This window comes from Pelophylax lessonae, assembly GCF_965119305.1.
Source record: "Pelophylax lessonae genome assembly, chromosome: 1".
NCBI classification, from domain to species: domain Eukaryota; kingdom Metazoa; phylum Chordata; class Amphibia; order Anura; family Ranidae; genus Pelophylax; species Pelophylax lessonae.
The window spans coordinates 305,243,750-305,267,365 of NC_138768.1; the positions used below are offsets into that span (position 1 = coordinate 305,243,750).

General features: G+C 47.5%; 1 protein-coding gene across 1 annotated transcript in view; it reads right to left on the reverse strand.

The window, feature by feature from the left end:
• The window catches only part of MED13L (mediator complex subunit 13L), a 310,651-nt gene that overhangs the window by 24,185 nt on the left and 262,850 nt on the right, over positions 1–23,616 (reverse strand). The window contains exons 29-30 of the mRNA XM_082258705.1: positions 3,218–3,379; positions 3,025–3,137 (exon numbers count right to left, since the gene is read on the reverse strand). Of these exons, the coding sequence (XP_082114831.1) occupies positions 3,025–3,137; positions 3,218–3,379 (275 nt within the window). The remainder of the gene's footprint in view (positions 1–3,024; positions 3,138–3,217; positions 3,380–23,616) is intronic.

The following is a 23,616-nucleotide window of genomic DNA, read 5'->3' on the forward strand; positions in this document are numbered from 1 at the left end:
GAATATAGGGCAGCGTACAGGGGTCAGTAGAAAGTAGGGCAGCGTACAGGGGTCAGTAGAAAGTAGGGCAGCGTACAGGGGTCAGTAGAAAGTAGGGCAGCGTACAGGGGTCAGTAGAAAGTAGGGCAGCGTACAGGGGTCAGTAGAAAGTAGGGCAGCGTACAGGGGTCAGTAGAAAGTAGGGCAGCGTACAGGGGTCAGTAGAAAGTAGGGCAGCGTACAGGGGTCAGTAGAAAGTAGGGCAGCGTACAGGGGTCAGTAGAAAGTAGGGCAGCGTACAGGGGTCAGTAGAAAGTAGGGCAGCGTACAGGGGTCAGTAGAAAGTAGGGCAGCGTACAGGGGTCAGTAGAAAGTAGGGCAGCGTACAGGGGTCAGTAGAAAGTAGGGCAGCGTACAGGGGTCAGTAGAATGTAGGGCAGTGTACATGGGTCAGTAGAATGTAGGGCAGTGTACATGGGTCAGTAGAATGTAGGGCAGTGTACAAGGGTCAGTAGAATGTAGGGCAGTGTACAAGGGTCAGTAGTATGTAGGCCAGTGTACTGAGTTCAGTAGGATGTATTGCAATGTACCAAGGTCATTAGCATGTAGGGCTCAAATTCCTATACTCCCCAGCTTCCCTGAGGTAAGAGCTTTGTTTTGTTTTGGCTGTTCGTGAATATGGTTTATCGATGTAATTATTTAGGTATCGCATATGGGGGTGTAATTAAGTAATTATACATAGTGACGTCTAAATCTACTGTATGTACAGAATATTAATGTTTTTTTATTCTTTAATACTAGCTTTTGTGAATGTTATTCACAACCTTGATTGTATTTATCCTTGTGGGTCCTGAAGAAGTGGTTTGACCGCGAAACGCGTAGATCCTCTATCTCAAGGACATACATTGATTTTGCAATGAACCACTGCATCACAAGTTTTTGAGATGACTTTTTACTGATCATTAATAAAATTTTATATTTTATATTTTTTTGGACTTGGATATTTGATGGACATCTAAGGTATAATTAAAGTCCCACTACATCTTGCCCTTTGGCTATGCCTGAAAAAGGAGATTACTTTTCTTCTTCTCATTTGTCAGCCAACAGCACTTCTATGCCAAGCTGAACAACTCAGCAGCGATCCAAGCTGTGCAGACATTTCAGAAAGAAATGGCGGTAAAATGCAGGACCATTAGGCGGGTGCCATTATTCTTAATGGCACGCTGCCCGCACTGGAAATCGCACCGATACTGGGAACCGCGCAGTACTCGCAGTTCCCATGCAGGCTGTGATTTCCAAAGTAGAGCAGGAACTTCTTTCCTGCGTTGCATGGGGCACAGCAGCCCATTCAAATGATTGGGCTGTTGTGCCTGAGCAAACACGGGCCGCAGAAATGGGAGAGCATAGCCTATTGCGCCCATCTAAATGCTGTGCCTGGGGTGGCCCCCCACGCTACGCCACTGGTGTGCACCACATCTGCCAAGAAGCCCAAGTGGTCTTCTGTGTCCGAGAAAGCCCTTGACTCAGAGATTGCTCCAGGGAGGACTTGTCTACAGGGGATTCCAATCCTCAACAGCTTCCAAATCTTCCTCATTTTGAAGGGGTTTCTCAGACGCCTATTCCTCCGACAAAAGGGATGGAAGGGAAGGAAAATTATGGCAGAAAATTAATCCTTAGAAGCAAAGGAACCAGAGAATTGCTCTGCTGAGATGATAGAAATACTAGATATGGGTAGGGATTCAGCGCCAATCTGACCTTTAGGGGAGGCCACTACAGGGCAAACTACTTAACAGAGGGAATGCAGAGCCCACTACATTATCTCCCCCCCCCCCCACCTCTTTGACCATGCGATGCCATGGCTGGCTGAGGGTAGGCAACCTTCAAAGCTTCAAACCTTAAAGCGTTACTAGACGCACAACAGTAAAATGAGTGTGTATATGCAGTATGCTTGTTATACTCACTGTAGAACCTAAAGGGTTATTCATCTGCATTGTTTATAAAAGGCTGTGTAATCCGGTCTAATCTGATCCTCCTCTTTAACTGACTCCAACCCATCTCTTGATAAATCAAAGCATTAGGAGTCAGGCTGCACATGCTCAGTTTTGTGTGTATTGCTAGAGAATTTTTTTTTTTCTTGGAGGAGTGCATGTGATCAGCACAGGGCCAATCAGCACTGTCCATACAGAGGGTCAGGGCAAAATAAAAACCCCTCCTAAAAGCTTTAAGCAGATACTGATACAAGTCACAAGACTGCTATATACTGCTGATAAAAAAAAGGTATTTAGCTGTTTATATTTACTAAAACTTTTGCATGTCCATGTACTATGGGAGATCAGATATAGTAAATGCAGGGTCCTGGGTTTAGTAACAGAGCAGCCAGCCAGTTGAGAGTAGTGCCAGCACAAGCAAGAACACCTAAATGGCAATCCTCCATTATAAATAATTGTCCCAGACACTTCCTGTGCTCTTGGCATTGATGTGCTGTAGGCTGCGGCACAGTAGCTGAAACTTGAATTAATTGTTTTTGTGGTGGGAGCCTGCAAACACTCTGCCTGCAAGAAAACAGTGTAACGAGCCCCAATGCAAAGAGAAAACTGCAGTGAAAAAGGTCCATCCATCATCCATCCAGAAATGCAGGCTGTCCCTGCTTTTGCTTGTGGGAGTTCAGCTACAGTACCTCTTGGCCTGCCGCCTGTAGCAACCGGTCTGGATGAAGCCCATCCAGCAGGGAAGAATAGGCAAGAAACTAGGGACTAAGCCCACAGAGAAAAAAAAAAATCTTCAGAAAAACACTTCTAGGCACATCCATCACTCAGGGACAATGGCTAAAAAATAACTAAAAGCCTTATCTGAGCTGGGAGGGATTATTTCTAGGCAGGGAATTCCTGTCTTTTTTTGGCCAGTGTCCATTCACCTGAAGGTGGCAGTATAGCCCAAATAGTCATGTATACAAAGTGCCCTCTGATGTATGATTAAGAAACATACTTTCTGAAGCCACTAACCAAAAGCAAATGTGAAAATCTATAAAATAAAATCCTATGTTACCTTAGAACATCTGATGTTGTTTTGGAATCCAAAGGATGAGGCACACGCTGTGAAGTGCGCGCAGGAATGAGGTCATCACTCTGAGACACAGAGATGTGATGATGTAGAGAGGCCTGTAGGAATCAGATACAGCTATTAGCAAGAGCCCAAGCTGATGTTCAGTTCATTGCAAAGGCAGCTGACAGACTTTTACCTTTAAAAATAGGGGGCACTGGTTTTGAGCCTGTGGACATGACGACCAGAACCACTCGGGCAGGTTTTCAGCTTTGGCTGTTGACACATAATAACCCAATGCCAACGGTTGCTGCTTCAATTCCTCTGGTGTCTCTCTGGAGAGGAGCCTTTCACCTTGGCTCTGAAAGAAAGAAAAAAAAGTATACTACGAGTGAGCACACTCCATCTGTGGGAGTATAACCAAGAACTAGCCAATCTGCACCTTTTTAACTTTCAGTGTACACCGAATGCAGAATCTTCATTTGAACTAAAGCCTTGTTTAGATTCAGGAAGCCCTTTGAAGAGGTATCTGTGGTTGGAGTGCTCTTCAGAGACATTATATCATCTTTTCACAGCCTGTTTTACCCCTAAACCCTGTCCCTAAACGTTAAATGGCGGGGATAGTTTTTACAGCGCCACAAAGCATTGCAACCACAGCATATGTACCCCCCCCACCCCCCCCCACCGATGCATTTGTAAATTAACGGCGAGTGGCTAAGGACAGTAAAAACATATGGTTTAGCCACATTTTAACACCCTAAAACACTTCCCCTTAAGCACCAACCACAAATGTAAATGAGCCGTAAAGGCTAACACTAGTTTTCATTTCTCCTCACTTAGCATGGAAAGGTGGATAAATTAGACCAGAATGTTCTCGCCATCACGCCTCCATACAACTAACCAAGTTCTTTTATTCAGACACCAAAGGGTCAGTCATCACAAACCGATGTTTTGGGACCACCCAGAATAACCATCCTTTGAAAAATGAATTCTGCTTGGTCCTAAATTGTTGGTTTGTGATAAATGACTCTTTGGTGTTTAAAGACTAGGTTATTTGTATGGAAGTGTGCTGGGGGACCTTGTACATATGTCTGATGGTGCCATGCATTTCCTAACTTCAGCACCCAGCAAGAAATAAACGGGCATTAACCACTTTGGTGTGCAACGGACATACTCCTAAGGAAACGTTGGCAAGAAGACTTGCTGTTATTTAAAACTGTTTTTTAATTGACCTTTCTAGCCCAGCCTCTCTCATACATTTAACACAGTTGAAATTTTTAAATGACTTTGGGTTTCAGGAAACCCCTGCTAATACAGTAAAACCTTGGATTGCGAGTAACTTGCTCTGCGTCAGTTTTACAAGACGCGCAACATTTCTTTATAAATTTTAACTAGATAAACGAGCGATGTCTTGCAATACGAGTAACAACTGAGTATAAAAGAGAAGAGAGGAGCCTCCAAGTGTAGCAAGATGGTTTCATTTAATGAAGATACAACATTTAGCAACTCACCGCTGTAAGTCAGCAATCATGACTAGGAAGACTACCCTGCAAAAGAGAAATCTGCAAATGAGGCTTGAAGTACTATTCAAGGAGCGCAGCATGGAAGGGATGATGTCATGGCGGTGCGGAGGACGGTCTATGTAGACAGCTTTACCCCAGAAGCCGGCATGCTTAGATGTGCTTGTTTTAATCAACAGTGTGAGTTGCTAAATGTTGAATAAATGTAACCATATTGCTACACAGAGGCCCCTCTCCTCTTTTATACTCTGTAACTCTTGCTGGATTCTGTTTTATGCACTGCCCATTGACACTTTCTCCTATGATGACCAACACTTTAGATGTGAGGGTGGATTTTTGGAGAGGGACGTACCTCTCCCCTCAATGTATGCAGGAGGAAGCAAATAGGATATCCTCTGCCACACAGGAGCACACATTTTTCAGATTATGGATGATTAGGGGAATGTTTTGGCACCAAGTACTAATTCAAATAGAAGTCAAATCTATGGAGCAATGGTGGATGGTGCTATGATGGCTGCTGGTATTCAGAAGGTAAGAGGAGTGCTTTTGCCATTTGTCCTATGGGCACACTACTATATATTGTATTGAGCCCTCTGGGAATATATTACAGGATTAGGTGTTAGAATGTAGAACTCACAGATTTTTATTTGGATGCCTTTATTATTTGTTTCTCAGAAACTATATACTGTGGGCTGACATTGCACACGAGGAGATAAATATGTAGGGGAAGTGTGGTGTCCTGGATGTTTTGAGGACTACCAGGGCGATCAACACCTTTACTATGGAATGCTACATTTAGGCTTTGGCTATATCTACCATGTATATCTTAAGGAGACTATGGAGTAAGTTGTCAGAATATGTAAGATATTAAATGAATATGGTTGGCTAGAATAGCTAATTACCCATCCGCCTATGCTGCTCATTATAGGTTTTGACACAATAGCACCTTTTGGCACTACAACTTTGACGCCTTTTGTCACATCTCCTATGATATTCCTGTGTCGCACGACATACCCTGGGTTGCCTGCTGGTAAGAATAGTGTGTGGATTTGGGAATAATACAGTATTTGTGATACAGACTATGATGTACATTATTGATATGTTGTAATCTGCTGCGCTTTTTTCTTTGTAGATAGATCAATTATTTTTCTTTGCAAACTAATGTTTCAGGTCCTGAGGAAGCAATAATTGCGAAAGCATCAACCTCTTCACATGTTAGCAAAGGAATATTAAAGAAGTTTCTTATTGGGAATCTGCATTATCCATATAAGCACTGATCTGTATGATTATATGTAGAATCTTTTTTTAATCTTTTTGTAATAAATACTAATTTAAACATTGTTTCACTGTTCCTTTCTGGGACCAGTACAGTCAAAAACATTTGTTCTCTTTTTTTTTTAGACTATTTTTCAGCACAGAGGTATTCCTACCATTAATATCAGCTTGCATAATTGTGGAATGAATCATTTGAGTTTCTATTATTTCCTATAGGGAAATTTGCTTTGATACACGAGTACGTTTCCAGAACAAATTATGCTCACAGTCCAATGTTTTACTGTAACAGTATTATTGACTTGTCTGAGAATTCCAAATCTTGGAGTACAGTACAGGACACAAGCTGGGTATCCAGGGATGCTACTTTCAGGTGACTGGACAATGGCAAAAGCTTTGCTGGATAGGCCCCCAGGTATATTCATGTAACCTTTCCCCACTCAATGAGTGCTCAGGTTTTTAGTAAGAAGTGCAGAATAGCTCAGGAACAAAAGAGTAGTCTGGGTCCGGTACTGTACTCCAAGATACAGAATTTACAGGAATGTCAAAACTCCTTTTATCCTAAATAGTACAGGACTAGATATTCCTTGACCCTGGCACATCCCTAAACAATGAATCAGATGGCTGGGCAACAATAAGGCAAATAGAACAGTGCCAAAAGACCCAATAAAAACAAACACCTGTCAAAGACTCCACTCAGGGTGCAGTTGAAAGAACCTTGTGGCTGAAGGCTGCATTCGCAAAGGCCTGTAAAACTTGGAGAAAGTATGGACTGAAGACCAGGTGTTTGGCCTAAGAAAGCTAAACAACTGTTGCTTGATATTGGAAAGCCCAGGAAACTCCTACCGATCTGGTGGAGTGTTCACATATATGTAAATACATCGAAAATAAGGTCCAGGTAAATGAATAAGGGTGCGGCTCAGTCCCCAAAAGTGATATCTCTCAACCAAACTGCCTGTGGGACTTTTGAAAAGCTGCAAACACCAATAAACCAACAACTGTATATAAAAATGGATTTTACAGCAAGTTAAAAATCCCATTTTCTCTTTCGTTCATAGACAGACAGCTCCTGGTATTCAATAAAAAAAAATTCCCAAGGCTAAACATTAGCCAACTAGACAACTGGAGCTCAACTAAACAACTGGAGCCTACCTGAAAAAAAAAACAAACCCTCAAAGAGGATTGGGTCCTCTTAAATAGCAGCCTGCAAAACCTTGCAGGCAAAGGAAGCATCCGCAGATGCCAACACATCCACTTTATTAAACTTTGTAAAAGTGTGCACCAACGACCAGGTGGCCGCATTGCAAACCTGCGTCACTGACGTCCGACGACGGAAGGCCCAGGAGAGTGCGCCTGGACAGGGAGGAAAAGGAGGAATCTGACCCCTGATGGAATAGGTCTAAACCACCGTCTGTCTGATCCATCTGGAAATGGTCGCAGAGGAAGCCGACAACCCTTTTCGAGGTCTGTCCATAAGCACAAAGAGTCTCTGACTTCCTGAAAGACTCCGTAGCTGCCAGGAACACCCTAATTGCCCAGACCACATCCAAGGCATGCAAGGCAATTTCCTTTGGATGTTTAGGCCTGGGACACAGGAAAGGCAACACAATGACTTCATTCAAATGAAAATCAGAGAACCTTTGGAAGGAAAAATGGACAGGGGCGAAGAACTACCTTATCCCTGTGAATCCCCAGATAGGGTAAACGACAGGATAAATCTGCCAGTTCCGACACCTTGAGTGCAGAGGTAATAGCCACCATAAAGGCCACCTTCTGGGACAGCGCAAGCAGGGGAATCTCCCGAATATTTTCAAAGGGAGGCTTCTGTAGAGCTGAAAGCACCAAATTGAGATCCCAAGGCGGCAACGGAGGACGCACTGAAGGGACCAAATGTCCGACACCCTGAAGAAAGGTACGCACCAGGGAGTGTGTGGCCAAAGGTGGTAGGAAGAAGACTGCCAAAGCAGACACCTGGCCCTTGATGGTACTCAAGGCCAACTACTGTTCAACCCCCCATTGAAGGAAGGTTAAGATCCGAGCCACCGACAAAGAACGAGGATGAACGCCAAGAGGTTCACACCACACAATGTACATCTTCCACGTATGATGGTAGATCTTCCTAGAAGATTTCCTAGCTTTCAACAGTGTTGGAATCACTGAATCAGATAAATCTCCATCCATCTTTACCTAGCGTTCAACAGCCAAGCCATCAAAGGCAGCGACTGTAAAGTAGGATGCAAGATTGGTCCTTGGGACAGCAGATCCTACCTAAGAGGAAGCTTCCAAGGAACGTCGGCAACCAGCCGCACAAGATAGGCGTACAAAGCCACTAAGATGACCCGATTCCCCTCATGCTTTAATCCTGCGTAGAAGTCTGGACAGAAGCTTGAGAGGAGGAAAGGCCTAAATCAGCCAACACTGACCCCACAGGCCCACCAGCGTGTCAGTGGCGTCCTCCACAAAATCCCTTGACTGAGCCACAATCCTCTGCACTTTTCTGTTGAACATAGATGCCAACAGATCCACCTCGGGGGTACCACACCTGAGATACAGCTGATGAAACACCTCCAGATGAAGGGACCACTCCCCTTGGTTCAACGCCTGCCAACTGAGGTAATCAACCTGCCAACATTCTACCCCGGGAATGTGTTCGGTTATAATGCCGGCTACCTTCAGAGCCGCCAGGACACTTCTAGTGCCCCCTTGGTGATTGATATAAGCCACGCCGTGGAATTGTCCAATTGAATGTGCACTGGACAACCCTGAAGATGATCTGTCCAATGATCCAGACACAGTCTGATCGCTCGGAGTTCCAAGACATTGAACGGTACCCTGGATTGTTCCAGTGCCCAGACCTCCTGAGCAGAAATTTTGCAGAGGATGCCTCCCCAGCCATACAGGCTGGCATCCGTGGTGGCCACTGTCCAATACAAGGGGAGGAAGGATTTTCCCAGCCGAAGCACCGAAGAAAGAAGCCACCATATTAGGGACTCCGCCGGATCCGACTGTCCAGAGACTGCGGAGTTTTGTCCCATTTGGTCAGAATCTCCCTTTGCAGGGACCTCGTATGGAACTGTGCAAACGGAATTTCCTCAAAGGTAGACACCATCAGGTCAAGCACCCGCATGCAAGTCCGAAGGGACGACCATCTGTTGGACTGCAGGAGGCGAATTTCAGCCTGCAATTTCGGAAGATTGTCCAGAGGAAAGAGCACTCTGGTTAAGGCTGACTCCAGAGTCAGGCCCAGATAGCTTTGTGGCCAGAGCCAGAACAGACTTCTGAAAATTCAGAATCCAGCCAAACTCCCACAGAGCTCATATTATGATCTCCAGGTTTTCCACCAGAGCCGAGGGAGACTCTGCTCACAGAAGGGGATCATCCAAGTAGCCCAGTACTGCGATTCCTCGTCGGCGTAGCAAAGCTAGCCCCGGGGCTAACACTTTTGTGAAGACCCAAGGAGCAAAGGCAAGACCAAAGGGTAACGCCACAAACTGATACTGCTTCCCTCCCACAGCAAAGCAGAGAAAACGCTGGTGACTGGCACATATTGGAATGTGAAGGTAGGCATCCTTGATATCAATAGAGGTGAGGAAATCTCCCTGACGCAGGGATGCCACTACCGTTGGAATTGATTCCATTCTGAACTTCTGTATCCGCACAAAGCAGTTGAGTGCCTTGAGGTTTAGGATTGGACGCACTTTGCCTTCTTTCATGGGGACTGGGAAAAGGTTTGAGTAAAAACCCTGAAGCAATCCGAAGTCGGAACCGAGACAATAACCCCTTGAAGGAACAGGTCTTGTACCGCCCCAAATAGGCCCTGTAAGCGGTCTGGGAACAGGTGCAAGTAGGAAGGGAAAAACCTTGCCTGGGACAAGAGCGAAACTCGATCTTGTACCCGGACCGAATGACCTTGTCAGTCGACCCCGAAGGACGAAAAAAACTTCTTATGAGCTGAGAAGGATCCACGTCTACCGAGGTTCCTTGCTCTTAGTAGCCTGCGGAAGAAAAATTGGATTTTTGTAAGAACTTACCGTAAAATCTCTTAAGCTCATTGACAGACGCAGTCCTCTTTGATTAATATCAAATTGGGTTATACTGCCCTCTACAGGAGTAGGACACTAGGCAGAAGAAAACGTTCTGGCCACACCTTAGGGGCAGTCCCAGAGGGTATATCCTCTCTCTCTCTGCTACAGGATGTCAGTTATGTCACAAAGCAGTGTCAGAGAATTTAACCCAACCCAACTCAGAATAGAGGGGCGGGTACTGCGTCTGTCAATGAGCTTAAGAGAAAAGGATTTTACGGTAAGTTCTTACAAAAATCCAATTTTCTCTATCGCTCATTGACAGACGCAGTCCTCTTTGATTAATATCAAATTGGGACGTCCCAAAGCAGTGCCACAAATGAGGGGTGGGATAACAGAAATCAAAATTCAAATCCAGAAGGCCTAACCTGTGCCGACTAGAAGTCTTAAAGGCTCATCAAACAAAAGGATGAGACTCAACTGAAAACCCAACAGAAAAAAACCCTCGAGGTAGACCAACGGTCTCCTCATATAGCGGCCTGCAGAACCTTTGCGGCCAAAAGAGGCATCCTCCGATGCCATCACATCAACTTTATAAAATTTTGTAAAGGTATGAACTGACGACCAGGTAGCCGCCTTGCAAACCTGAACCACTGACGCCTGATGGCGGAAGGCCCAGGAAGCACTAAGCGCCCGAGTGGAGTGCGCCTTAACAGGGAACGGAGGATCCCGACCCTTAACCACTTGCCGACCGCCGCGCGACTATCTACGTCGGCGGTCAGCCCCTCACAGGCAAACTAACGCAGGGCTACGTTGCTTGCTTGTGAGGGTCTAGGGAGCGAGCGCGCGCCGCCGGAGGCGCGCTCCCGCGTGGTCACGGACCCCCCCGCGCGTGTGACCAGCGGACCCGATGTCCGCCGGCCACTCGGCGATCGGCGGGGGAGAGGGAGAATGTCAGGCAGCTTGTGTAAACAAGCCACCTGTCATTCTCCTCGCTGTAAAGACACTGATCACATGGATCTACTATGTAGATCCGTTGATCAGTGTCCTTACAGCTCAAGCCACAGCCAATTACAGTAGAAAGCACGCCCCTAGGGAAACACACAGCCCCTCCCTCCCAAATAAAGTTAACCCCTTCACTACCAGTGTATTTTTACAGTAACAGTGCATATATATATAGCACTGATTACTGTAGAAATGTCACTGGTAACCCCAAAAGTGTCAAAAATGTCAGTCAAGGGTCCGATCTGTCCGCCGCAATGTCGCAGTACCGCAAAAAAAAAAAAAAATCGCAGATCGCCGCCATTACGCGTTAAAAAAAAACAACAACAAAAATCTTTCCCTTTGTTAGTAAACGCGATAACTTTTGCGCAAACCAATCAAAATACGCTTTTTGCAATTTTTTTTTACCAAACATAGGTAGCATAAAACAAATTGGCCGAAAATGTTAAAAAATTTAGATTTTTACATTTTTTTGGGGGGAATTTCATATAAAAAAATGTGAAAAATATTGCTATTTTTGCAAAATTGACGCTCTTTTTTTGTTTATAGCGCGTGATCAAAAAAATCGCACAGGTGATCAAATACCACCAAAAGAAAGCTCTGTTTGTGGGAAAAAAAGGGCGCCAAATTCGTTTAGGTACAGCGTCGCACGACCGCGCAATTGTCCGTTAAAGTCACGCAGTGCCGAATCGCAAAATGCCCCCTGGTCGGAATGGGGGTAAAATCTTCCGGGGCTTAAGTGGTTAATAGAATAAGCCTGTACCACCGTCTGTCCGATCCATCTGGAGATAGTCGCGGCAGATGCAGGCAACCCCTTTTTGGGGCCATCCGTGATCACAAAAAGTGAATCCTTTTTACGAAACGAGTCCGTAGTTTTCAAGTATACCCTGATTGCCCAAACCACATCCAAGGAATGTAACGCAAACTCCCAAGGATGACTGGGCTTAGGACACAGGGAAGGTAACACAATATCCTCATTTAGATGAAACTCTGAAACCACTTTAGGAAGGAAGGATTCAGACGAAGAACCACCTTATCCCTATGAACCACCAGATATGGGGAACGACAAGATAATGCGGCCAGTTCTGACACCCTGCGTGCAGAAGTGATGGCCACCAAGAAGGCCACCTTCTGGGATAACGTAAGCAAGGGAATCTCCCTAATATCTTCAAAGGGAGATTTCTGAAGAACCGACAACACCAAATTAAGATCCCAGGGCGGCAAGGGCGCGTGCACCGACGGAGCCAGGTGCCGCACCCCCTGGATGAAATTCTGCACCAAGGAATGAGTAGCCAAAGGCTTCTGAAAGAAGATTGCTAACGCTGAAACCTGACCCTTGATAGTGCTCAAGGCCAGCTTCTGCTCAACCCCCTGTTGCAGAAAAGCCAAGATTCGGGTCACCGAATAGACACGTGGAGGAAATCCAAGGGATTCACACCACGCAATATAAGACTTCCATGTGCGATGATAGACTTTTCTGGAAGTCGCTTTCCTCGCTTTAGAGTAGGAATAACTGAAGCTGACAAACCCTTGTCCTTCAGCACCTGGGTCTCAACAGCCAGGCCGTTAAAGCCAGCGATCGTAAAGCAGGATGGAAAATCGGTCCCTGAGACAGCAGGTCTTCCCTGAGAGGAAGTCGCCAAGGGACGTCCGCGATCAGCCTGACCAGGTCGGCATACCAGGCCCGACGGGGCCAATCCGGAGCCACAAGGATGACTGGAATTCCCTCCACCTCTATCCTGCGAAGAAGTTTCGGCAGCAACCTGAGAGGAGGGAAGGCATACAGTAGCTGATACTGCCCCCACGGGGTGACCAGCGCGTCTGCTAGAGGATCGTGGGAGCGAGCCACAAACCTCCGCACCTTCCTGTTGAGCCGAGATGCCAACAGATCCACATCCGGGGTGCCCCAACAAAGGCACAGTTGGTGAAATACCTCTGGATGAAGAGACCATTCCCCTTGATCCAGAATCTGACGGCTGAGATAATCTGCCTGCCAATTTTCCACCCCCGGAATGAAAACCGCGGAGAGAGCTGGAACAAACCGTTCCGCCCAACGAAGAATGCTGGCCACCTCTATGGCCGCCAGGACACTCTTGGTGCCCCATTGGTGATTGACATAAGCCACGGCCGTGGCATTGTCCGACTGGATCCGAACCGGGCTGCCCCGGAGCTGCTCGGTCCAGTGAATCAGACAAAGTCTGATCGCTCTCAGTTCCCACACATTTATCGGTAACCTGGATTCTTCCAGGGACCAAAGTCCCTGAGCAGATAATCTACCAAGAATTCCTCCCCATCCGGATAGACTGGCATCCGTGGTGACAATCGTCCAGTATATCGGAAGAAATGACTTCCCCTGGCTGAGCATCGGAGACCGAAGCCACCAGACCAGAGACTCCCTGGTCCGCTCGCTCAGCCGGATCCGATTGTCCAGGAAATCGGGATTCCGATTCCATTTGAGAAGAATCTCCTTTTAAAGGATTCGGGTATGAGACTGGGCAAACGGTACTGCCTCGAAGGAGGCCACCATCAATCCCAGGACCCTCATGCAAGTCCGAAGGGAAGGCCAGTTGACGGACAGTAACATCTGAATCGTTGACTGAATCTTCTGGAGTTTCTCTGCAGGGAGAAACACCTTTGCTAGGGATGTGTCCAAAATTAGGCCCAGATATTCCAGCCTCCTGGTGGGAACCAGAGATGACTTCTGCAGGTTCATCAGCCACCCGAACTCTTGCAAAGAGATCATAGTGATCTCCAAGTATAGCAACAGACCCTGCGGAGACTCCGCATGAAGAAGAAGATCGTCTAGGTAACCTAGAATCGATATGCCCCGCTGTCGCAACAGCGCCAAAACCGGGGCCAACACCTTTGTGAAGACCCGGGGAGCAGAGGCGAGACCAAAGGGTAACGCCACAAACTGATAATGGTTCTCCCCTACGGAAAAGCGAAGGAAACGCTGATGTCCTGTGAAGATGGGGATATGAAGATAGGCATCCTTGATGTCTATTGACGCCAGAAAATCCCCCTGCCGAAGGGAGGCCACTACTGTACGAATGGACTCCATCTTGAATTTTTGTACCCGTACAAAATGATTGAGTGCTCTTAAGTCCAGGATTGGACGCACCTTGCCCTCTTTTCTGGGTATTGTGAACAGGTTTGAATAGAACCCCTGAAAACGTTCTGTCCAAGGAACGTGGACCACCACTCCTTGTTGCATCAAATCCGTTATTGCCCCCCGCAAAGCTTTTAAGCGATCCGGGGATAGTCGGATATTGGAAGGGAAGAATCGCACCGGTGGAAGTGATCGAAACTCGATCTTGTATCCCGACCGTATGACCTCTTGAACCCATCTGTTAGTATTCTGTGGCAAAAAAAATGGATTTTTGTAAAATCTTACCGTAAAATCCTTTTCTCTTAGCTCATCGACAGACGTAGTCCTCGGTGATACACCACCTTCGGGTTATGTTACCTCCGCAGGAGCAGGACTAGACAGGAAATTAAAAAGCTCTGGCCACACCCTAGGGGCAGTCCCAGAGGGTATATCCTCTCTCTCTCTGCCTCAGCAAATCAGTTATGTGAAAAAGCAGTGCTTAGAGAATTTAACCCAACCCAACTCCAAAACAGAGGGGCGGGGACTACGTCTGTCGATGAGCTAAGAGAAAAGGATTTTACGGTAAGATTTTACAAAAATCCATCTTTCTCTCTCTAGAAAATGGAAATCAAATCCCAATCTAGAAGGCCCAACCGGTGCCAACTAGAAGTTTACAATGCTCATCCTTAATGATGAGACTCAACAAAAAAATTTTTCAAACAGAAAAAAACCCTCGAGGTAGACCACCGGTCTCCTCAAATTGCGGCCTGCAAAACCTTGCGGCCAAATGAGGCATCCGCCGATGCCGTCACATCAATTTTATAGAATTTAGTAAAGGTATGTACCGACGACCAAGTGGCCGCCTTACATACCTGGACCACTGACGCCTGATGGCGAAAGGCCCAGGAAGTACTGAGCGCTCGAGTGGAGTGCGCCCTAACAGGGAACGGAGGACTCTGACCCTTAATAGAATAAGCCTGTACCACCGTTTGTCTAATCCATTTGGCAATGGTCGCGGCAGATGCAGGCAAACCCTTTCTGGGGCCATCCGTGATCACAAAAAGTGAATCCGTCTTACGGAATGATTCCGTAGCTTTCAGGTATACCCTGATTGCCCGAACCACATCCAAGGAATGCAACGCATGTTCCCGATGATGCTTGGGCTGAGGACACAAGGAAGGTAGTACAATATCTTCATTCAGATGAAAATCTGAAACCACCTTAGGAAGAAAAGATGGCTTAGGATGAAGTACTACCTTATCCCTATGAATCACTAGGTATGGGGACTGGCATGATAATGCAGCCAGTTCTGACACCCTGCGAGCAGAAGTAATAGCCACCAAGAAGACCACCTTCTGGGATAAAGTAAGCAAGGGAATCTCCCTGATGTTTTCAAAGGGAGGTTTCTGTAGTACCGACAAAACCAAATTAAGATCCCAGGGCGGTAAGGGCGCGCGGACTGGAGGAGCCAGGTGCCGCACCCCCTGGATGAAATTCCGCACCAAGGATTTGGTAGCTAAAGGTTTCTGAAAGAAGATTGCTAATGCTGAAACTTGACCCTTGATGGTGCTCAAGGCTAGCTTCTGCTCAACCCCTTGTTGCAAAAAGGCCAATATTCGAGACACCGAATAGGTACGTGGAGGAAATCCTAAAGATTCGCACCACGCAATATAAGTCTTCCATGTGTGATAATAGACTTTGCTGGAAGTCGCTTTCCTTGCTTTAATAAGGGTAGGAATGACTGAAGTAGACAAACCTCTGTCCTTCAGTACTTGGGTCTCAATGGCCAGGCCATTAAAACCAGCGACTGTAAAGCACGAAGGTAAATAGGTCCTTGAGACTACAGACACTCCCTGAGACGAAGTTCCCACGGAACGTCTGCGACTAACATGTCCAAGTCGGCCAGGCCGGCTTGAAGAGGCCAGCCTAGAATTTCTAGGACCACTGGCGCTGATTGGATCAGAACCAGGCGTCCCTAGAGCTATCTGGCCCCGACCATCCGAGAAAGTCTGGTCGTTTTCTGTTCCCACACATTTATCAGATACCTGATAGTTATCAGGCAAGGTGATCTTTTCTGGTTGAACCTCAGGGACCGAAGTCACCCGACTAGAGGCTGCTTGGCCTATCTGGTCAATCAGATCCGATTCCTGTGAGGTATCGGGACTAATCTTAGGAAAAGGTAAAGGAAAAGATCTATACAGGGAACGGTAACTACCGCTTCCTGTACTTAAATGTTGGAAGGGAAGAATCGCACCGGTAGTAGTGGTTGATGCTCGATCTAATGTCCTGAATACCGGTGAAAACGTCCCCCCACCCTGAAATCGGGTGGGGGCGCACCTTCAGGCTGTGTACTCCTTTACTTCGGGTTTGGCTGGGTTGGTCCTCTGCTTGTCCGACCAGCCCTTCTTGAACCCTCCTGGAGTCTTGCCTTTCCCGGGAGTACCAGCCGGGCGCCCTTTATGGGCGGTAAAGAAAGGTCCTCGCTTGTTGCGAGGTCCCTTAGCTTTAGCAGCCTGTGGCAAAAAAGTACTCTTGCCCCCGGTGGCATCCTTAATGATTTCATCTAGGTTGGCTCCAAATAGACGATTCCCCTGGAAAGGGAGATTGGTCAAAGTCTTTTTGGAACCTAGGTCAGCTGACCAGCATTTTAACCACAGCACACGTCTGAGGATCACTGCTAACTTAGATGCATGCCCTAACAAGGGAGTAGTGTCCAAGGCTGCGTCACAGATAAACCGTAGCCCTTGTATGATCTGTTCTATCAAATCAGATGTCTCCTGGGGAATATCTTTTCCCCTAAGATCTTGGCGTACCATTTTCGCCCATTCTGTAAGTGTCTGGGAAACTAGACCAATAACAATTACTGGTCTAAATGCTGACCCTATCAGAGAAAAGATAGTGCGGGACTCCGCTTCTATCTTTCGATCCACCGGATCCTTAAAGGACGAAGTGTCCTCCACTGGAATAACCGTGGCTTTATTCAGCCTGGAAATAGGCGGATCCACGACTGGTGGTACCGTCCATTTCTTAATGATGGATTCCTCAAACGGATAGCGTCTAGCAATACGCTTGGAAATAGTAAAGGTACGTTTAGAATGCTCCCATTCTCCTTTAATCTGATTACCAAAACATTTAGGTACAGGAAAAGCCTTCGCCGTCTTGATGGGCTTATTAGTCCCAAAAGGCCTTTCTGTTTCAGTTGCCTCTGCCGGTAAAGCCTCAAGTTTTAAGGTTTCTTGCACTGCCACAACTAGTGCGTCCACCAATGCTTCTTCCTGAATTATAGCAGGAGAAGAAGCGTCCTCCTCACTGTCTGAGGGGGCTTTACCTGGGATAACAGCCCTTGCAGAGGAACCTGCAACTGCAGTGACCATCTCTGAATCAGAGTCAGAGGTGTCAGATAGTATAGGGGTAGGCGGGGGTCGCTTCCTTGACCCCCGTCCCTGACAGGCCGCCTCCACCCGAGCCACCATAGACTCCATAATAGCTGTAAATGACTCTATACTCAGGTGGGGGAATATGTGTGGCAGGGTCCATAATAACTCCAGTTACTTCCTGGATGATATAATTCAAAGTAAAGAAAAAACTTTTTTTTTTTTTTTTTGACCCTCAGCGCCACAAAAAAACCCCTTAGTGTTACCTGCTAGGGATCCCTATCGATCGAGAGAGAGAGAGATAGACCCCCAGGCTCACCACTTGATGTTCAGAGTTGAACTGCAACAGCTTACAGCGCTGTCCTAGACAAACAGGAAGTCTTTTGGCTGGCTGCCCAGGAAGAAAGGAGGCGGCTCCGCCCCTCTGCACGCCTTCCGGCGCCTCCCCCAAGCTCCACGAGGTGTAGAATCACCTCAAACATGGCCGCCCCCATGCTGGAGACACGAGGCTACGCCAAAATGGCGGCTCGTGCGATCCAGCAAAAAAAATGGCGGCGGCCTGTGCTGACTAGCGGTGTGCTGCAGGCACACAACACTCTCTCTGCATGGGGATATGGCGTGGTTGGCGGTACCGGCCCTGGCGGACCGCATGGCCGTTCGGGAGGCCTGCTATTAGCTGGAGATCTGACTTGGAAGGCAGTCTACATGTCCATGGCTTCTGACTGGTAGGTAGCTTATACTTAACCCATAAGATTCCCAGAATGCCACAGATAACATCTTTAAAACATGTATACAATAGATTGTTAGCTCCCAAACCAAGCCTCCTGGCTTTTTGCACACATAAAATCACACTCAAAGTAGGAGGATTTGTGACATGTTATAGGATAGAAAGAAACTCTTTCTTACCATACAGAGAGGGGCCCGCGTTCACCACAAAACCCGTCAGGGAAAAAAGGGGGAACATACTACTCACCATACCGGAACCAGGCGGGCACCAACTCCTGACAGTACCCCTCTCCACCGGGGCGGGAGGGCTGTCGACCGATACGGACGCCGTGACTCATGGTCTTTGGCGTTTCAGCGAGACGTTTAACTCGCGGGTTCAGTCCTTTAATGGGACTTTGTCGCGGCCGACCCAGCGCGGAGCTATGGCCTGCACGCGCTCGTAGGCTGAACTGGGGTGACCACCGGATCTCAACATCCAGCCCGTCGCCCAGTTCAGCTTTCTTGCTTGAAGATCTCACAGGAACACTGGAGAAAAAAAGCTGTCCAAAAATCCTTTTAGAAAAAAATTTCTTGCCAGGACCTAAGATCCCAGCAAGGTATCTAGGTCCTTACTCCTAACTAGACAGAAAATAACTGATTTGCTGAGGCAGAGAGAGAGAGGATATACCCTCTGGGACTGCCCCTAGGGTGTGGCCAGAGCTTTTTAATTTCCTGTCTAGTCCTGCTCCTGCGGAGGTAACATAACCCGAAGGTGGTGTATCACCGAGGACTACGTCTGTCGATGAGCGCTAGAGAAAGTGCTCTTGCCCCCAGTGAGATCCTTGATAATCTCATCCAAGGTGGCCCCAAACAGGCGATTCCCCTGAAAGGGGAGATTAGCCAAAGCTTTTTTGGAACCTTGATCCGCCGACCAGCACTTTAACCACAGCACACGCCTGAGGACCACTGCTGAAATCGATGCACGCCCCAACAATGGAGTGGCGTCCAGAGCGGCGTCACAGACGAACTGTAGTCCTTGCATCATCTGCTCCAGCAAATCTGATACTGCCGGGGGGATACCTCTCCCCTCTAGGTCACGGCGTAACAACTTGGTCCATTCTGTCAAAGTTTGTGAAACTAAACCAATGGCAACCACTGGCCTAAAGGCTGATCCTATTAGGGAAAAAATGAAGCGGAACACGGCTTCCACCTTACGATCCACCGGATCCCTAAAGGACGGAGCATCCTCCAACGGGATAACAGTAGCTTTATTTAGTCTGGAAATCGGTGAATCCACCAATGGTGGTACTGTCCATTTTTTAAGGAGGGATTCCTCAAACGGATAACGCCTAGCAATGCATTTGGAAATACCAGGGATTCGTTTTGGACGACCCCATTCCTCTTTAATTATATTACCAAAACATTTGGGCAAGGGAAACACCCTCGCCATCTTGGTAGGCTTGTTAGTACCAAAAGGAATTTCAGTATCAGCTACCTCTGCCGGTGTAACCTCAAGACTTAAGGTTTCCCGGACAGACACAACTAGTGCATCCACCAACGCTTCTTCTTGTGCTATGGCGGAGGCAGAAACGTCCTCCTCACTGTCTGAGGAGACCGTACCAGAGAAAAAAGCCCCAGAAGAGGGACCTGCAGCTGCAGTGACAGGCTCAGAATCTGTATCTGAAGTGTCAGATGAAATAGGGGTAGGCGGGGGTCGCTTCTTTGCGCCCCGTCTCTGACAGGCCACCTCCACCCGGGATACAAAAGACTCCAAAACCGCTGACAATGCATCAATAGTAAGTGGGGAACTGGAGGGTCCTGCGGCCACCTCGAGGGGATCAGGTGGGGATACATGTGTGGCAGGGTCCATGACTAATCCAGGAACACTTGCCAGCAAACAAAGATTGCAAAAGAAAAAAACTTTTTTTTTTTTTTTGTGTGTAATCCCCCAGCGCAACAGCGCCCCTCAGCGTTACCTGCTTCGGACCCCCACAGAGAGAGACCCCAAGGGCTCACCACCTGATGCACAGAAGCTTCTACCAAACTGCTCTCAGCTCTGTCCTTTACAGAACAGGAAGTCTTGTGAATAGTTTTCCCGGGTAAAGGAGGCGGCTCCGCCCCTTTACACGCCTTCCGGCGCTCCCACTGCTACTCCTCGAGGTAGCTGGGCGTATCCAAAATGGCCGCCCCCATGCAGGAGACACCAGGCTACGCCAAAATGGCGGCCCCGCGCGGCCTGCGGACGGCCTGTGGAAGGATGGCGGCGGCCTGTTGAATCATGCGGCCTGCGGGAGGATGGCAGCGGCCTGCGGGATCCGTGCGGCCTGCGGATTCCGTGCAGCCTGCGGGAGGATGGCGGCGGCCTGAGGAAGGATGGCGGCGGCCTGCTGAATCGTGCGGCCTGCGGGAGGATGGCGGTAGTCCATGTAGCTGCATCACTATGCATTAGGTAGGTGCTTGATTATATCACCCTTTTACATGACTATTTCAAATAGTAACGCCAGCCCCTGTCTCCATCCTTGACCCCAGTCATGGCTTCCTCCTTTTACAGCGCCAGCTCTTTACAGTGACTATCAGATAGGCAGCTCCCAAACCAAGCCTCCTGGAGTGGTATCTCTTATTCACCAAATCACACTCAAGAGGGAGATCTGTGAAACATGTCATAGGATAGAGGGGGAACCCAGGATCAAGAGGGTCCGACCATCCACAGAGGGGCCCGTATCCATTCCCAAAACCCGACAGGGAAGAGGGGGAACATTCTACTCACCATACTGGAACAGGCGGGCACCCACTCCTAACAGAACCCCTCTCCACCAAGGTGGGGGGCTGTCGACCAATACAGACGCCGCGACTCAGTTTCCGACTGGTCGTAAGCGTCCTGGTGAGACGTTTAACTCGCAGGGCCATTCCCTGTCCAGTGGGACTATGTCACGGCCGACCCAGCGCGGAGCTAGGGCCTGCACGCGCTCGTAGGCTGACTGGGGTGACCACTGGATCTTAACATCCAGCCCGTCGCCCAGCTCCAGCAAAATTGTTTAAATGTGTGGCGGCCGATCCAGCGCGGAGCTGGAATCTGCACGCGCTTGTAGGCTGGCTGGGGTGACCACTGGACCTCAACATCCAGCCCGTCGCCCAGATGCGGCATAATTGCTTGAAGATCTCACAGGAACAACTGGAGAAAAAAAAAAGCTAACTTAAAAAGAATCTATCTAAAAAATCTTGCCAGGACCAAAGATGCCAGCAAGGAACTTAGGTCCTTACTCCTGACTAGACATAAAAAAAACTGACATCCTGTAGCAGAGAGAGAGAGGATATACCCTCTGGGACTGCCCCTAAGGTGTGGCCAGAACGTTTTCTTCTGCCTAGTGTCCTACTCCTGTAGAGGGCAGTATAACCCAATTTGATATTAATCAAAGAGGACTGCGTCTGTCAATGAGCGACAGAGAAAGTACTCTACCCCCCCTGTGAGACTTTTAATGATGTCATCCAGAGTAGTTCCAAACAGGCGATCTCCTTGGAAGGGAAGATCAGTCAAGGCCTTTTTTGAAGTCTGACCCGCAAACCAGCACCTGAGCCAAAAGATACGCCGAAGGACCACTGCCAAAACAGAGAGGGAGCCACTAGGGGAGCTGTATCCTAAGAGGCATCACAGATAAAATGCAGCCCTTGGACCAGCTGGTTAGCCAGCTCAGCAAAGTCAGGGGGGAGCTGTTCCCATTCTGGTCACGGCAGAAGAGATTAGCCCACTCAGAGTTTGCGACACTAGGGCATTGGTGAATACTGGCCTCAGTGCCAAACCAGCCAGTGTGTACATATTGCGGGCCACAGCCTCCGCCTTTCGGTCGGCCAGATCCTTAAAGGCCGGGAACTCTTCACCCGGAATCATGGTTGCCTTGTTCAATCTGGAAACTGAAGGGTCGACTATCGTTGGCACAGCACACTTCTTAAGAAGGGAATCCTCATAGGGGTATCGCCTAGTAAAGCACTTAGGAACCCCATGGGGACACTTTGGTCGTCCCCACACTTTTGAGACAATTCTGTCAACATAGACAAGGAAAGGAAACACCTTTGCCGCTCTGGATGGCTTGGGCGTATTAAAGGGTGCCTGTGCCTCCGTCGCAGCTTCAGCTGCGTCCATCTTTTTTTTTACTTTATCTCTTTATTGAAAAATTTTCATCCATTTATACAAAAAAGAACAAGAAAACATGAAGCTCAAAGATTAAAACATCACATTCTTCACTCTCCCCCCCCCCCCGTCCCCACCCCCCCTTTCTCTAGATTTGTTTATAAAAAAGTAATCACCCCCTTCCCACCAGCAGTGATATTTGTATCGGTGAAGTTAGGATCCCTAAGTATCTAGTGAGATGTTTTTCCACTACTCTGATTTTTCCCACTCAATCTCTTCCACCCATTTACATACACAATCCAAACTCTCATTCATTCAACTTTCGGTCCCTATTGACCATAAATGGTACAAAGGTCACAGTTAACGTATTAACTGTACTTCTATGTTAATGGACTTTATATTATAATCCCTCTGTCCTCCCACCAAGGTCTCCACATCTTATCGAATTTCTTTAGTGCCCCTTGTTTTATGTAAACCGATTTCTCTCTCAGAATAACCACATTCATACTATTTATCCATTCCTCACTGGAGGGGGGTGAAGCCGCTTGCCATCACAAGGCAATCAACTTCCTTGCTTGGAACATACACCTCAGAACGGGGATTTGAATATCAACTGGGGTTCTTCTCACTTCCTCCAATCCCAATAGGCAGTATTTCGCCTCCAACAAGATGGAGGTCCCAAACACTCGGTCAATAATCCGTTTCACCCCCACTAAGGACACTTAGGATCTGATCGACGACCAAACTGAAAAAGTTTATATGGGGTATAATAAGCTCTGTATATTAAAAATAGGTGGGACATTCTCTGAGATGCAGAGAGAGAGACCAATGGGGCGACCTCCATCACTTTACTCCAGTGTGCCTCGGAAATTTCACCCACGTCCTTCTCCCATTTTTTTCTACAATTAATTGTTTCTATATCTCTCCTTATACCCTTGTCAATTTGTTGATATATTTTCAAAACTAAACCTTTCCGTATTTCTACATTAATAATTCTTTTAAGTACAGTACTGGGATTGAGCTCCATTCTGGGGTCTTCCCTTTAAACTGTTTCTCTAAAGCGTGTCTAACCTGTAAGTATCTAAAAAAAAGATGCGGTCGGTAAGGCATATTGTTCTTTCAGTTCCTGAAAGGATAATAGTGTATCATTTTGATATAATTGGGTGATATAAATTATGCCATGTTCTTTCCATTCTCTTATTACCCCAATCTTCTGCAATTCAGCTAATTTATTATTTTTCCATAAGGAGGAAAACACAGTGAAACCTCTATAATTCAGTTTTATCTACATGCTATCCCACACTCTCGTCATCAAGTCCAGAGTTGGGAGTTTTAGGAAGGATCCTGCCTCTAGAGCCTCAGCTATAGCGTCATGTGGTGTGGTCTGCAGCAGAATCGCTCTCTTCCCCTCTCGGTCCGCCAGGTCACATCCCCCCAAATATTGCATCTGTGATGCCAGAAAATAGTTAAAGGGATGCGGAAGTGCCAC